The sequence below is a fragment of the Rhyacophila brunnea genome, unplaced genomic scaffold, assembly GCF_057557595.1.
Source record: "Rhyacophila brunnea isolate RB1 unplaced genomic scaffold, BYU_Rbru_1.0 scaffold_6, whole genome shotgun sequence".
In the NCBI taxonomy this organism is placed as follows: Eukaryota; Metazoa; Arthropoda; class Insecta; order Trichoptera; family Rhyacophilidae; genus Rhyacophila; species Rhyacophila brunnea.
Genome location: NW_028233276.1, coordinates 22,754,542 through 22,772,935, shown reverse-complemented (window position 1 = coordinate 22,772,935; position 18,394 = coordinate 22,754,542). Strand labels below are relative to the sequence as shown.

General features: G+C 30.2%; 1 protein-coding gene across 5 annotated transcripts in view; it reads left to right on the top strand.

Moving 5' to 3' along the window:
- Positions 1–18,394, top strand: part of cv-c (RhoGTPase activating protein) — a 705,315-nt gene that overhangs the window by 542,176 nt on the left and 144,745 nt on the right. For all 5 annotated transcript variants that reach the window (XM_085957156.1, XM_085957154.1, XM_085957155.1 and 2 more), the window contains one exon: positions 7,083–7,154. In XM_085957156.1, coding sequence (XP_085813282.1) covers positions 7,083–7,154 — 72 coding nt within the window. The remainder of the gene's footprint in view (positions 1–7,082; positions 7,155–18,394) is intronic.

Here is an 18,394-nt window from a genome sequence, read left to right as displayed (position 1 = left end):
GCAATATAACCGCATGGCTGCCAAAAAAACGACGTGAAAATAAGCATTAACTGTTATTTTTTATTGTTATGTTGTAATCTTGTGAAGTGTAATGGCCCATCATGATTACGTTAACTTCATCTTGCAGTATAATTTTAATATTTTTATAACTATGAGCGTACATTTGTTTTCTTCCTTCGCAACAACATTAAATGAATTTTATTTACGTATGTTATCAATAGCATTGGTTGTTATTTAATTTAAAAAACATGAAGACTTCGAATGTAATTACTGATTATTTTTCATTTTTATTACAGCCATGGAACTATTCATATCACAGAAAAATATTTTTCGTGAATCATATACCTACATCTGTTTACTTTTATTCCACTTTATAACAACTTAAATTAATTATAAATAATAATATCACTCATCCCAAATATTAAAATTATGAGTTCCGACAATTATTCTACTAGTCCCAAATTATCTGTGATTATTCCTAAAAGGCATGTTTCTCAGCTTTTTCAAAATAAAATTATATGTATTTACTTACTATAAATTAAATTATCAATGTTTACACAAAATTTGCTACGATGATTTCATTGAAATATCATGAACCTACAATAATATAATATATCATTAATTTGTAATTAATAATAATATTAAACATCGATCGTCCTAAAAAAACAATTACCATAATATAAAAATGTCTTTGAGAGAGATGTATTATGTTTTATTAAAAAAATGTTTTAATTAGTGAGTATTCAATATTATAAAGATACATTTTAAATTAAGTGGTTAAGTACGAATATATTACTCTAGTGGTTGATATTTATATCCCACTCGCAAAATAATTAATAAATAATACAATCATTTACTTACTTTTTTTTCAGTTTGTCACGAAACCTACCTATTTGAGCCTGTAACAAGTATTAAAATAAACTTTTTACTTTTGTTTGTCGGAAGTAATTTTGTATTTTCTTTACGTTATAATAAGACCTAAGTATCTAAATAATATTTTGTTACATACCTCTTTTAAATTAATTTGGTGCTGTTAAATATATATCCATTCGTCAGAAGTGAAAAGTTCAACTAAACTTCGGACCTTCTGAAGTTATTGTTTTAAATGCCGAGTCAAAAGTGTGCCACTTAACAATTTAAAGACATTTTCAAATTAGCATCATCTGAAGCGAAACGAATTCTTAACTGTAATGGGTACTAACTACGTACCTACATCCCAGAGGGCTCTCACTTCTAACTTTTGTTGTTCAGCAGTTAGTTTAAACTGAGGACAAAGTTTTCCTTTGAAAGACTTATTGGCGACAGATAGCTTTGTGAAAGCAAAAAGTGCAGAAGGAAATTGAACATCTGAAAAAGGCAGCTAATCCAATGAAATAATCACAAACACTGCAACTTTGTAAGGTTCCTTTCGTTTCTTTATAGTAATTTACTTTATATGCTGTTATTTATTCGATAACTATTTATTATCCTAAGATTATGGTTTTATTATTTTCACGTTCAAGATCAAAATTTTGATGCATTTGCATTTAAAACAAATATTATTGAGTAAATTCGTAGTACACCATAGCATACTTATCTTATCACAATGTTTATCGATTGAATCAGTTTTTTCAGCTTTTAGGATTAAGATAACAAATCTATTTATGCGTATTTTGAACATCGGTTGCAAATTCTGTACTTCTACGTCTTCTCTTTCTACGTCTGTCTCTTTCTAAAAAAAAATTATGAAAGAATATAACTTTAATAAACTATTTCTTTTATTCAACGAATAAGACACAAGCTTTGAGAATGTCACGTACTATATATTGAACATACATAATTTGAAAACATCTCATGCATATACACACTGTAAAAAATCATTTTATAGAAAAATATGACAACCGATGCGAATTGAACCTGTATCTGCTGGATTCTCGCCAGTATGCTTTTCCAATTAAGCTACCGGAATCTTACTAAATTATGACGATTTAAAATAGTAGTTGTTACATTAAATGCTTATCGAATCCAGCAGATACAGCTTCAAGTCTCGTTGGGGGTCGTATTTTATATACAAAATGATTTTTTCTAGTGTGTATATTATGCATGAGGTTTTTTCAAATTATGTATGTTCAAAGAATATAACGTTTCATTGTATTCTAATATTATGTTCGTAAAATTGTAAAATAGTAATATTACCATAGTTATTAAAACTATATTACTGCTGAAATCTTAATTAATCTCTTAAGAAATAATTAATGTAATGATTTTATAGCTTATTAATACATTTTACTCACATAAAAAAATCGATAACCAAAATATTGATTGACGTAAGTATTATGTTTTATTGTTATACAATTCTAGGCGACCTCGACATTGTTAATCATTTATATTGCGTGTATTGTAAACAGTTAAAACCAAATGCCAAAATTGAATTAACTATCGTAGTTAACTATGAACTAGTAGGTATACATATATTCCATACAGGCTCTCTTCGTTAAGGTGAAAATCCTTAGATTTGACTCGGTCGCGTAAAACGGATGTCTCAATCAATCTGGCCAGCCTTCTCAACAAGCTGACCTGATTTAGGATATCCTGAAAACCCGCAAAATATCATCCACATAATGTAGGTATGTGGCAGAGCTAAGGGATACGGGCTTGGTTTGTGAAGAAAATTGGAGACGGCATGTTCTGTACATATATGTAAAGCAAAAAGAATGAAAAATGACATATAATAAATAAAATTAAAAATAATTCATAAACGTCTTTATCAAATTGTAATTTAACCTACGAATAAGCACTTATAACTTTCCACCAAGATGTCGTCTTTTAATTTCCGAGAAACAATACGCGTTTAAAATGAGTTGTCCCCTATTTGGATTTAATAAACAAACTTTTGGGAGCGCTAACTCGAATAAATATTTAATTTCATCCGTCTTACGTAGGCGGATTTATATTACAAATTATTCTACGCCGTACACTGGCAATATGAAGTACCTAACGAAGTTTTAAAAGAAAAATTCTCCAGCGACTAACGTTTATTTTCATTTAAGCAGAGTTAAAAACTTCTCAAAAAGCTCTCACCTTCCCGCTGCCAGTCCGACGGAAAGTTGCACGGCCATCTTTACATTAGCGGAAAGTTTTATAACGATTTATATTTGCGTTATCTTTTAGCAATGTTGCGAAACGCTAAAATGTTGCTACCCACTGGATGTTGCCGATAACTTTCAGTAGGGGCAAATAAGTGCCTTTGTTATAATATAATGTGAAACTACATAAATAATTCTCGAAAAATTAAAACCGGATAACTACAGTTTATTTAGATTTATTATATGATTCATATTATTATTATTTTCTTTTCATAACTGATATACATTTTACACCAAATGTGTGAAATTGCGTATTATATGAAATCGGTAAAATTTTGCCTAATTCATGAAAAATGCAAGCCCGTTGCCTTATTCGTGAAATAGGCAAATTATCTTAGGTTCTGTAATTCTGAATTCAACTGAACGTCCATTTTGAGGTTAACTAACAACTGTCAACAAACTATCAAATCATACTATCGCAAACAAACAATCGACCATTACCTGATACCCAAGCACGAATCAAATCGCGAAAATACCTTTTAATAAAATTCTTCCGTTATCATATAGTTCTAGATTTTTTTTGGCATACTAAATGCATATGAATGTCATTGTAGTTATTAATTGGTATATTTTTATATAATCAAGTCAAGGACATTTGACACATTTGGTTAGTTTGATTATTTGCAAAAAACACCACAGGAGCGCCACTATCTATTTTGACCAATGCATGAGCATTTGACACATTTGGTTAACTTGCCAAAAACACCACCGGAGTATCTAATTTGCCCAATGCATGAACGAGGCAGAAAAATTACTGCCGAATTCACGCACTCGGCAGATATTTTGCCTAATTCATGAATAATGCAATGGGCTTGCATTTTTCATGAAATAGGCAAAATTTTGCCGATTTCATATAATATTCAATTTCACAGATTCGGCGTAACATATACATACAGTAGCTTCTTTCGTATTATCTAATCGGTTGTATTTCTATAAACTGCGTTTTAATGAATATACTACCAATTAAAACTCTCTATATTACGCGGAAAGTTGTTAGAGATTCGTTGTGTTTGATCGATGTAAATGTCTCAATATTGTAGAATCCAATTTGTTTCCAAACCATTGATAAGCTAGATTAAAAAATATTCGGATTGCTAAATGCATGATAATCGGTATGTAAAAAGAAACAGTGAAAATTGCTAATTCACACGCAAACTTATACAAAATGATTAAAGATTTATAATGAATGATAATAATTGAATATGTAAAATGTTATCTGAAGATTATTTTGTTTCCTCACTCTATTAAAATGCATTTTTCTGCTAATGTGATCGCGGGTTACTTGGGTACTACAAAATAAGGTGGTGACGCGAAAACGCTTGGGAAACCAGTGCTGCAGATTTATAGACGTACATCATGTCTATAATACTCTACCTGGAATCACTTACCTAGATCTAAATAAGCAAAATGTGTCCAAAAAATGGTTCTCTCTTATAATCTTTGTAATTTTAAAAACATGCCGCCCCTATGCAACGCTTGCCCGCACGGGACACGTCACTTCTGTTTTAGTGTTTGCTTCGTACAAAAAAAAAACAAAGATCCATTATCCTTCTAGTATTAACTAATTTTACTCATCACATACTATATAACGTTAAAACGTAGGTCTAAGTGATTTTTGTACAACCTACTTATTGTTGTTTTTATTTAACCCGATGTTATCTTTATACTGGAATAGCTTAACGTAGGAATCCATTTTCGTAGAGTGATACGTGGCATGTAATCCAAACATGGATAAACTCGGTCATTCTAGCAAATATTTGTGTTTTTCTTGACCTCATTGCTACGAAGGAATTGGGATTGTGTTATTTTTATGTCAGATTCGTCTGCCAGTGTTACTTTTATATAATCAAGAAGAAAGGAAAGATACCCTTCTGCATTATAACAGTGCTGACCTAATATAAGGCTTTTATTACATTTTACTCCCTTCACTGCATACTTCTTCCTATTCACTTAAGGAACTTGTATTAAAACGAGCCTCATAAGCTGAATAAATGAATGTATATGACAATGTGTAACTTTATTTTAGACTGCTTTGAAATATGTACTATCTTTTTTATGAGTTTTAACAAGTTTTGCTGACACCTTTTTTGGAATGCTACACATTTTAAACCATATAATCCCATAAATAACTAATTATTGTCAGAATGTCCGTTTCACTGTTTTGGCGTAGCATACCTCGAAATGGTCATTGCCTCGGGCTTGGTGTGAGATAAATTAATTGTATAAAATTACAATTATACACATTCTATCTATCTTTCATTGCTTTTACAAATATTAATTACAAACGTTGTGGTTAATAACTAAAAAAAATAATAACCCTTCCCGATTTGTGAAAAATTTTCCATAAAGAAAATGAACATCGAAATTCTGTATGAAAAAATATCGAAACTACATAGGTATAATATCTTTTTAAATTAAAATACTTCAGTATATTAATAAAGTACGCAAGATTTAGGTACCAGTGTAAATGCACATGCACACTGGCACATAATACAGTTTCTCTTTAATATACCAAATTAATACGATCAAGGAACGTGAATATTAATTACTAGGTAAAGAACCAAGTACCATTTAGTGTTGTGAATACGTACCTAATACATTACAATCATTAGATAACCACTGTTAATATATTAATTTTGTTGTTAGTTGTTAAAATGTTATTACTATTAAACAATCGAACTGGGTAAAATGTTAAAAACTTAATAAAATTATTAAAAACTAAATCGTGATAATTTATTAGGGTTTTTTAAATTAAACATAAATAATATCTCTGTTGTTATATAAAGCCTTAAGTATGTCTGAAGCGAAACAATTCAGTGAGATAAAGACCTCATCACGAACAGTTGTACTAAAATACAGAGCTGTTTGCAAAGGCAATCCATCAAAATGTGATCAACAAAAGAGTCATTATGATTGTTATTGTGGAAGAGAAATGAGGCGAAACGTGTGGTTGGAACGTGAATTGTATGAATATTATGCATAGGAAGAAGTGGCTGGTTTTTTTTTTTTAAAACGTTTAACTGTGTGTTGGTTATTATTATTAGTTTTTAGTTATTACGTATTCCATATTAGATAGCGTGATTATGAATGGTAGGACATACGGAAAAATACTATGCACACAATATGTGTATATTTACATACCATAAATTGATGACATTGATGCCTGATTGCAATATGCACTGAAATATAGTAATTAATTGAATTATATATTGTGTACAACTACGTATTGTGGCGGTTCCTTAAAATAATGGGGGATACTTTTCTGATCATGAAAAATATTTAATGAAAATTTTGAGAAGACATTCCGGCCATTTGGATGAAAATTGTGAAAACAATACTCTTGCATTATTCACTAAAACTATGTACATCATCATCTTCATCAGCCGAGGTCGATCAACTGCTAGATGAAAGCCTCCGTCCCTAGTTCTTCGCTGCCACGTACATGCATTGAGTTGTATGATTCGTTTATCGAGCGAAAGACTTACCTGGTCGTTTCGTGCCCCTTTGTTACCACTATATGATGGCATTGTATCTTCTGCTCACGGCACACTCCCAATACAATGGGCATAATTTATACAAATTATTCAGATATTATAATACTTTACTATTGTTGAATGTGCGCACCTTGTACTCTTGTATAGGTAAATCGTTTTACAGTGGCACCATGGGTACGGCAAATGCGGCTTGCAGTTGTAGTGGTATTGTTTGCTAGCATTTAAACAGGCATTGTCGCAAGCAATTCAATACACGCGCGAATCGCCTATGCTGACACTGTAGAATAATTTACCTATACCTATGCAAAATCAAGACAAATATAATTCAAAACAAAAAAAAGCTAAATGTAGGTTCTAATAACTATCTGTCTGTTAACAGTCTGTTAGTTGTGGTGATAATTTTCGTCCAATTATAGATTTTAACCTACATACGTACTAACTGGTGTTGTTTGTTTTGTTTCAGAAATCGAAGCTGCTGAGGCATGCAAATGGTTGAGAGCCGCTGGTTTCCCGCAATATGCTCAGATGTATGAGGGTAAGCATTCTTTTTTTATAAATTATGATTAGTAATTCTAGTAGTTCTAGTAATCAAAATTATATGTTACCGTATGTACACATGACATTCATCAATTAGAATTTATTCTCCCTATTGTCTAATACCATCGGTTGACGTTTGGGTGATAATAACTAACCGCCTCTCTTTGTTAGGTCCCTTGGTGGATCGAGTATCAACCCACTCAATATTGAATTGGTTATCTCAATAGGGACTCGTACAATTTTGGCGTAGGTACAATAGGCGTTTTGTCAAAAAAACATATATGAAACTAAATTTTCATATTAAAAATATTCACAAAATACGACTATGTAAGTCAATAAAAAAATAGTAATATATTTAGATAGGTACGTATTAATTATTTTTAATTAAAACCATCAATAACATTACTGTGTTATTAATTACATCGATTACACATTTTCCTTTAATTCTACTAATCTTCGTTTTATTGAAGCCTTGATAATAATATAACAATTGAAATAACTTAGTGTTTTTTACGACATTTGTCTTACTGTCATATGGTATACCATCGGTATTTAATTAATAAATACATTGAAAGGTGTAACTGTTCAATTACTAAATTTATTTTGATATGTGGATACATAATTGATTGATAGACAGAACTGTTAATGGTTATTTATTATATGCACTTATACACTGTATAACATTTTGAAGATGTATATATTTAGATAATATTAATTATTTAGTTCTATCTATCTATACGAATATAGTATTTCAATAGATTTACGTCATTCTCGGATAAATAGAATATGCAAAGAACGACTTGTTAATTATTATGTGGTTAATTTTGGATTGCTTATTTAAAAGATTTGATATTGACTGATTAATATGATGTTCGAGTGATAGTTACTTAAAAATCGTTTCAGACAATGTATGTTGATAGATGTTGCTATAAAGTTAAGGCTACAAAAACAATACTAAATAATATAATAATATGCCCTCTTTGGTAAGTACCATAGTATACCTATATTAATATTTACACTATTGTTCACAATGTTCACAACGTTCACAACGTTCACAGATGATTTTCGAAAACATGTGACACATTTAGAGACCTATGTAATTAAAAAAATCCTGTTTCATAGAAAGGCCACAGGTCACACACTATAAACGTTCGCATTCCGCAAGTAGAGGCAACTACCGCAGTGTAGGTTAAAAAATAGTCAAACCAAGGATACAATTTCTGGTTTTGTAGGTAGTTTATTTAACGAGATGCATATTTCATTAATATTTAATACCGCAAACGGCATAGAATAGCGACTACCAACATACACGTTGAACGATGTTAACATTGCTTTACTTGTGTTATGCGACATTTAAAACTGAAATATATCGCGAAAGTGCAGTGTATTGTTAGGACGAAAGGAAATAAGGCATGTTCACATTAGTTTTAAATAATATCTACTGTTATTACCTATCATTAATTATATGAAAATAAAAGACAGCTAGAAATAAAACAAATCCATGTTATATAATATAAAAAAAGAAAAAATCTTTTTCTTATCAAAACACCAGTATTTTATACAAACTAAAATATAAGTTGATTTCTATGCACTGACTCCAGTAGGATCCAGATATCTTCATTTACATTTTGATACAAAATAAGAACAAATACATTTTGGTACAAGTCGGTTATGTGGAAGTCAGCGGCAAACACATTTTGAAAATAACCGATATACTGGATTATTTGTTAGGTTAGGTTAGGTTTTCATTTTTGAATTTATGAATTTTGCCAAAATCGGCTATGATAATTAGCACGGTTCCCGCCTGGCTTCCCCATAACCGACTTGTACTTACATTTTTAACAATAAAGTTATATACATAAAAAAACACCTCGGCCACTAAAAAATTCTAGAAAAAAAATATTTAGGTGCCAGGCGGGACCGCGTCCATCAGATTACGGACAATTTGCTTTACACGATATTAACGAAGTTTGATAAATACTTAAGTCGCATTGGTAGTAGTTAATCTCTACGTAATTATGTATATATTAAAGACTTCGACGCATTCGATGTCGTGTTTCATACGGCGCCCATATCTATTTTAATAGTTTCTATAGTAGGTGTGTTTTTGAGTTGTTTCCGAATTTTGTATGCTCAATAAAGAGCGTTAAGAATAATTTAATTTCAAGTTATTAGCAAGTGCAAGTACGTTTATACAAAGAGATTCTGACGACGGTTATGAATCAAGGGAACTACCTTCATTCAAATCACAAAAGCCAGTCGCCAATATTAACAATATTTTATAAAGATTTCAGTCGCATAGCTATTAGTTAGTTTCGTCGTCATTAAGCATTCTTCATATTGTTAAATTGGTAAATCCCACCAGTCCTGGGAGTCCCACCCGGCGGCACCTATATTGCTTTCATTATTTTTTCTAATGGGTGTATTTCCGAATTATGTATGTTTAATAGATAATTGAAGGTAGTTATGCACAAAGCAGCCGAGCCACACAAACCTCAAACAGAGATAGAAGCACTTTTATGTAAAATCAGCAAAGCCTCTGTATACTGTGTATACTTTTTGAATGATAGATATTATATATATATGATTTTGTATAACTTTTGAAGAGATAAAAGCATATTATCTATGAAATTTTAGTGTTTTAGCAGTCCAGGTGTTTTGAGTAAAATGATTTTTTTTAGAATGTGCATTCTGCAGAATGCAGCCATCTCTTATTTTTGTGAGAAAAGTCTTTATTTTTGATTATTTTCTTTAAAAATAGCCTTCTAAGTTACTAAATTATTATGGGAATTTCAAAATTCTGAAAATAATTCGAAAAACTTGTAAATTATACATCAATATTTAGCTGCCTGGCACTATTTTTTATATGAAAATTCTGTATATTATATTATATATAATAAAATGAAAAACAAATAATGTAATTGAGAAAATAATGTTTATTAATTGAATGTAGAAAAACACACCTTACAGTCACGATTTTAAAAAATTACGTAAGTACATATTATTATCATTTGGCTGCTTTTTGCAGAACGAATATTGCATAATTTTAGAACGCATTTATATGAAATTTTTGTATGACAGCAGCTTGGTTGCTTTATGCAAATCGAAAATGTCATATTCTGCGATTTGCAAAATCTTTAAAACGCATTTATATGAGATGTTTGTATGACAGCAGCTTGGCTGATTTGTGCAGAACGTAAAACAAACGTGTGAGATTATGGAAATCACAATAACTCATTTTTTTCAAAATTGTGGCTTGGCTGCTTTGTGCATAACTACGCTCTATATTACTTTTGTAAATTATTTGTTGAATAAAAAAATAATTTAATAAAATTGTCGCTAATATAATTATTATATCCACATGTATATTTTAGTGTGGACGATACTTTTGCAACCCAGTTCCAACTACTTAGTTAGTTGTCAGTTGGCGCTCCCGTATGCGAATAATTATTATTGTCTGCCGCGTACTGATAGCTGGAAAATTACAATGGCATGTTTTCCTGTTTAAACTTTACTTGTACCAATTCAACAAACATATAATTCAACAGTGTAGATACACTGTTAACAAAACTATACATTGCAGAAACTTATGGATTTACAATATTGTTACGAGAGATTGTGTTTGTCAATTAATTATAATTACCTACTTAATACATACATATACTACAAACAGCATTGTAAATTAAGCATCTACGTAAATTATATAATTTTAATTCTTTTGGAAATAAAATAGAGTAAGTATCTATTTATGTGTATTAAAATTCAAGTTGTACCTACTTCCATTCTATACTATGGTGTGGCAAATGGTTGTAGGTACAGTTTTTTATAATTTTTCTTCCAAAAATTATCCTTAATGATATTTTTTTGATGTGGCAAAAAGTATAATAGTAAAACTATCAGTTTAACATCGATGCAAATTATTCTTATTTTGATATCATGTGCACTGATTTTTTAGTTACTTTTTCTTGTCTAACCGATTTCAAAACATAGTTTTTGCTCTTCTAGAAATTGCTGCTCCAGACATAAAACATAACCATTTACCTTCAGATTAGCAAAATATCACACCAACCCATTGTAAATAGATAATTATTAATTACATATTGGCAGCTATCGTCCTGTGAAACGAGATCACAATTTTCACAGACTTGATGTTGCCCGGTGTCGATTTTCTTTAACGCAGATGGCACAAACGATTCATCGGAATATTTCAAAGGGGGCCTCGAAACGGTTCACACCAGTCAATAAATTAATATAGTAGGTATATCCAAATCTTAAAAATTATTTTACAAAATTGAGTGTGATAATATGCTACCCTAAGCATAATAAAATAGCTGCAATATAATACCAATGAGGGTCTCTAACCTAACCAATATTATTTATATGGCTTATTCAAGAATGATATTTATCAAATAAATTGTTCGTGTAAGTATGTGGTTTATTATTTTTTTATTTGTAAAAAAGTAGTGTATTTACGAAAAAAAAATGCAATGAGATCAAATTTATTTATTTTATCGTGGGTTGCTCAAAACCAGGCCTCCACGTCTCAAAATCCGCCACTGCATTTGCCCAACCCATTGGGTCGTTTCTCAGGGACAAACGCATATTATACCTTTACAATATTATTTTGTCTACATGTATTTATTATTCTGTGCAACTATTGTCGCATTAGAGTTTTGGGATTAATACAATCGATGTATAATTTCAAAATAAAGTGTAGGTACAATAGTAATAATATACCTATTATGTTATTCAAGCAGGCGAAGAATATACAAAAATAAAGATTATTGAATGATAAATGAATTAATTTTAGTAACACTGCCATCAGGATGTGTTTAATTTAGAAAGCATATTAATAAGACACAGTGAAGATATTTATTATAGTTTTTTTTTTAAAGAAGAAGAAATAACACATACCTACACATACAGCATGTATATGAAAAATATGCTGCACTTTTTGTAACAGTAAATCTAGCGTCATTCAATAGAAGATGTTCAATTTATTACAAAAAAGAGTCGATTTACTTGTTTTCAACTTCTCCGATCAGACAACAGGCATGTCTTCTCGCAGAGACGGATCCTACACGTTCCGCAACCTTATTCTTTCATACATAATATACTCTTTGGTTCTGGGAAAAGTTTCTAATTGTTCTTTTGAGTAAATAATCATGTATCCTGGTAGAAATTAATGTAATTAGTATAAATGTGAACTCAATCATTCTCTATTATTAAATAACTATAGATATGCTACTAAAAACTGAGGTACACACTTTTAGATAAAAGCTCTAATAAATAGTGTTTTTGGATCAATAATGATTGTGTTCATAGAAGTGTCAAGTACCTATTTAAGGAGATGAGGTGTGTAAGCCACGATGACTTTCTGGCATGGCACTATAACTTTTCAAGCATATTATAGTCTCAGTTAAACGAATCACAAAAGAAATAGTGTATATCGTCGTCTTAATTCTAACACATCGTAAGTCAGATTAACTTCAGGAGGCAGTTAAAACTAAATATTTCTACTTACGAAATCAAATTCATATTTCACATTTCTAACCGAAAAAAGAATATTTTTTTAAAAACGGTACATGTTCAAACACGCGCGTTACCATGATCTTACTCCTTTCTTCATGTATCGTTTGTTAATTTACGGCTACGGCCGTATGTTGTAGCTAACTGGGAAATGCCAATAGAAATGGCGTATTTCAAAAAAATACTACCTTATTTCTTAGGTCAATAAGTATTATAAAGCAATCATTATTCATAGGATGTTTATCACATTTGAATGATCAAAGACATCGCTTATAATCAGTATCTTTAGAATTATCTTCAAATGTATTAATCGTGCTCATTTTTTGAATAATAAAATGCCTACTTCTTGTCAAATTTGGGATCACAAAGATCATAAAATATAATTTTTTATCGTAAATATGTCACTATATAATGTTAACATTAATTTTACTAATGGTTTTGTAAATGCGTTTAAAAATTAATAAATCTGAAAAATCTTAACACCACTGCACATGGATGTACTGAAATATGACTATATTCTAAAACATTAGAGCGAGAGGTTTAAAAGAATACTATTTTATGTAATAAAAATACTTTATGCAGTCATCAAATGTTTAAAATAAATCTAAAAGATAATATGGCTTCAAAATTATATAAATAGATTATCTACAACGTTTAAGGAATGTTCAGGGTTATGCTCTTAAAATACCATAAAAGCTCCATTTTGACCTACGCTGAGCATGTGAACATTGAATTTCATTAATACATAATATGGAGTAGAAAAGGTTTTATATGTCAAATAAGAGTAATAATGCTAATTTAACCACCCACAATATAAAAAGTTCAACTTTCTTCTGACTTTAAACGACAATATTGTTTTGAAACGGCAGTTAATTATTCTTTATACAAGTGTGAGAAATAACATGAAACTTTCCAAGTCATTTTTATAACTAGAATACACTACAAAATAACGGGTTGCTATTGGAAGGTGTTAAGTTTATAGCATCAGAAATATGTTTATAATAAATAATAATTTACTGACATAGGTACTCAAGACGTGACTAGTTTTTTTTGTACAAATTAAAAATTTTAATTTAATTGTCGCCTGACTGTTATATTATTATACGAATGAATTCAAATACTTACTTATACTTTCGATTCAAAAATTTAGAGATTTTAGCTAAGCACGGCACGCAATACTGTAAATTAAGATATTGTAAGAAATGAAATACGTAGATAACGTAATTAAATAAATATTTCGCACTATTTTCGAAGAAGCATACAAAGGATATCATAACAATTCTGGGTCGGAACCGTTTCCTTGTGGCAAGTCACCAGGCACCATTAGCGTGGGGTGCAAGACTAGTCAATGCGCTTCCCAAAGACATTGTCAGTGACGTGCTATGTATTTTGTTTTCGAAATTTTATTTTTCTGTATAAAATGGTATGTTCTTTTATAAACTTTCTTGTTCTCTCTTGTGAGGGTAATATTTTTGTTAAAATGTCAATCGTGTGAACGTCTTGAATTTAGATTTTTTTATGTCCACAATATTTTGTTTTCTTAAATAAACAAATACATAAATAATAAATAAATACATGTTGTGCCTGAATAAATAAATATTTATCTGTAATCGATAAAAGTAACATATTTTATCATTCAAATTCCACTTCAAAATTATTTATTTTCATAGTACGAGTACCTATGAGATGCAAAAGTAATTCGAATTTTGATTGTATTTAAATAATTGTACAATACAAATAAGAGCTTTGAATTAGGTAAGTACAACAATGCATTAATTAATCTATTTTAAATGTATCCCCGTTTGCGATTGTAAAAATTAATCAAAAATATGAACTTATCCATTATCAAACATCGAACTGAATGAAGTATCTTTTTGTGCATTTATAAAAAGTCTATTGATAGTTTTTTTTTCAAATCCGCTATTCGAGTCACTTAATGGGATTAAAAACAGCATCAAAGCCGCGATGAAATTGCAATCCATCCGATAATTGCGCGATCGCATTCCCGCCAACCGCATTCTGCAGTCGATGCATCCAATGCAACTGGAAACTGCAATGCACCATTCATTAATTTATCCGCTCGAAAATCAAACAATATGTTTACATTTCAAGTCTTTTATGCGTTACATTATAATCAAAATTGCTATTAACTAATTATAATCATGATAAACAGATCTAAAAATAATATAACACTCTAGATTGCTGTGTCCAATCTCCTACTTAAATTTAATTAAAACCAGCTGCCCAAGATATCGGTATCAATCATATTATGAATCATACTTCATACTCGTAGTATCTGTTGAAATCTCAGATTCGTAAAACGATTTTGATACAAATTGATGTTTAAGACGAATACAATGTTGATTTTAACGGACACACGGCATACCGACGAGACCAATTCCGTCATCGGTTAAGCACGTAACTGCAGTGCGGCTTCTATATCAAATCTCCTACGTCACCACGGTAGTATTGAAACTAAACCCCCTCCCCCCGCCGTAACTTTCCCCGCGCCCGTAATACAGTTTTACCTTTGATTGCTTACCTAGAAGTACTGTCGATTGTCCGTCTAAATTCTAAATAACGATGTATACAAATCTATTCGGTTGGTTACACTGATGAAATGAGTTTCCATCTCTCCGTACGGCCTTGAAAATTTAACAAATAAATTTCAGATTACAAGTGTCATTACTCATTATGCTATAAATAAATCTGCAATGCTAAATGACTTTCACATTTGCTTCAGTAACCGCCTTTTCAGATTCGCTTTTCATTTATTTAGGGGTTTATAACAAGGTGTTCACTTATAATTTACATACACAATAATGTGGTGAATATCGTGTCATTACTTTACTTTGAGTAGGTTCCGATTGTCAGTTTTCGGTTTGAAAGGGTTGTATGAGCCACATTCTATCAAATACGTTTATTTCAGAGTCATTTAGCGATAAACACACATTTATAAATTTTAAGCACATTGTTCCTGAAGTTGACGAAATGCGACACCCGGGTCGCTAAAAACAACTCAAATGTAATAGTACAAAAGTTAAATCCATTTGAATTTAAATTCAAATCACATCGAGTACCTTCGGTCGATAGTATTAATATTACTACACATTTTTATAAGTTATCACGGATTACTACGGCCAAATATCTTGAAAATATTTTCTTTATTACGTTTTTAGCTCGTATTCTTGTTTGTCCGGTGGTTGTTTGTCTAGTACAAATCTTGCAATCAATTTTAACTAACTTCCCGACTAGCTAGACATTTGAAACATTTAGAATATATCAGAACACGATGCCAATGCGTTCTTTTAATATTTTTAGCCATCTTTAAGCAGAATTGAATTTATTTTCAGTTAATTCTGTTTTGTATGGAAAGTTATTTCAGAAAAATCCGTAAAAAGTAAAAGACTATTATTGGTTGCTAAGGGGGTGGTCTTAGCAACTAAATTATTAATATATACGTGCGTTACTATGGAAATCAAAATGACATTTCAGTATTCTATATTTGTTTGTTTGTTTGTTTTTTATTTACTTTATATCAAGTGCAAATTTGAGCATATTGAGCATAATAATTCAATAGAAAATTTAAAAACTTTGTATATAAAAAGTTCTTTTTATCTTGTAATGATTTTTATTTATTATTATATATTTGAGTAGGTACTTCGTGTTTTGTCATAAAATATGTATATTATTTATTACTCTTTCCTTCTGCAATATAATTCACTATTGTATGGACTGTGTATTTCGTAAAGCTTTATTTTATTAGCGTGTTTTAAAATTCCACTATATATCATGTTAATTTGACTATGTTATTACAGATGTATCTCAAATGAATCACAACACATGCTACTACATATGGCGTTACCATTTATGGCATCAAAGCAAATATGCATTTAATTCCGAGTCGTTTAAGCGTAACGATTTCGATCATTTCTGCTAATTTGACGCCTGCGATTTCTCGGTAAGTTAACCGATTAATGGTTAATAATCTCCACAAATTCATTACAGCTTGCCGGTTAATATTATTATCTTCACATCAAATATCTGATCAACGTTTATACATCCTACAGTATAACTAGGGATTGCAATACCGAATGAAAATCTCAATACCGGTTTTTCGGTATTTCTTATTGAATACCGGTATTAATACCGGCATTCGTTAAAACATTAAAAAACCGAAGTACTTATCAATGAATAGGTATAGCTATTAAAATCTCATTAAAACAGTATTTTAGCCAAAACCCACCTACCTACATTTATTATGTTGACATCTAAAAATATGTATTGATCATAATATTGTAGAACCAGTGATTTTTACAAATAATTTGAGTATATTGATAATTTAAACTAAAGCCCTCCAAAATACGTCTAATTCATCAAGTGCAAAAAGTCCGGCTGCAGGAAAAGCATCTTAGATTCAACGCTTGGACAGTCATCAATAATTATAGAATAATTGAACATTTGTCAGGAATATTATCTATTTTGAAATACCTAATGTTATTATAATTTTATTCATCGCGACAATTATAATATATGAATTTTGTTTTATTATTATTTCAGCTCTGTAGGATTCAGTTAATATATTTAAATTTTAGCAGCACACAACTTATCAAAAACATAAACGAGTGTGCTTTCTTAATACCGACAATTCCGGTATTTTGAATTTTTAAAATACTGGAATTCCGGTATTGCAATCCATAAGTATAACACCACCATTTTGCAAATACGCGTAATATACTAGAGTAGATTAAATTTCTAGGCAAGGCATTACACAGATGTTTTATTAATGCGAAGTGTGAAGGAATTCGTTCCGAATATGGACAAAACAGAATGCACATTATCTCAAAAGTATGATGAAATATTTACGTAGATTTCAAATAAAATAAAAACTTTTTTATGATTTTTTTTAAATTCTGCAATAGTATTAAATTGTAAACTTTTTAATATGTGTGAGAAATAGTGACGTGCGGCGAGTTTAGCAGTTAGCAGTTAGCAGTTAGCAGTTAGCAGTTAGCAGTTAGCTGGTGGGCATTCTGTTCAAAATACATATTTACCTAGAATACATAATATTATACGTTTTATAACAAAGCACTTTTTTGCTATATTTGCTGATACGCCCATTTACCTGATTACCTCGCATAAGATTAGATCAAATGATATTCAATAAATAAATAGATAATGTAATGTAAAAAAATATTTTTAGAATATATTACATCATTTTAATCCTAGAGTCGGAGTGCAAAGTTATGAAGCATATACTCTACTAGTGTAAGTATATTATTGTCTACTTAGGTTTTCGTAATTCTTTGTATCTTAAAACGAGGTGTAAGGTGTAAGTATTACATTTAAATAATCTTTCTTTTTTACCACCCAATTGTACAAAAATATATATTATTATAAATATAATATACCTACTTCTTATTTTATCGAGTATTTATTTTCTGGAGATACTTCGCATCCGTAGAATCTATGGGCCGTACGCTGCTGGTGGGAAAATACACCAAACATTGTACAATTAGAAAACGTTATACATTTTATGAATCAAATTTAAAATTTAAAAATAATTAATTGATGACTTACAGTAGGTAATCAGTTTTCTTCTTCTTCATACATGTTCGTTTCCTTGGGTGAAGTATGGTGACAGCACGTGACATGGCACCAGCAACGATATATTATTATGCTGCTCGCAATTCTTCTTGTGTCTTTTCA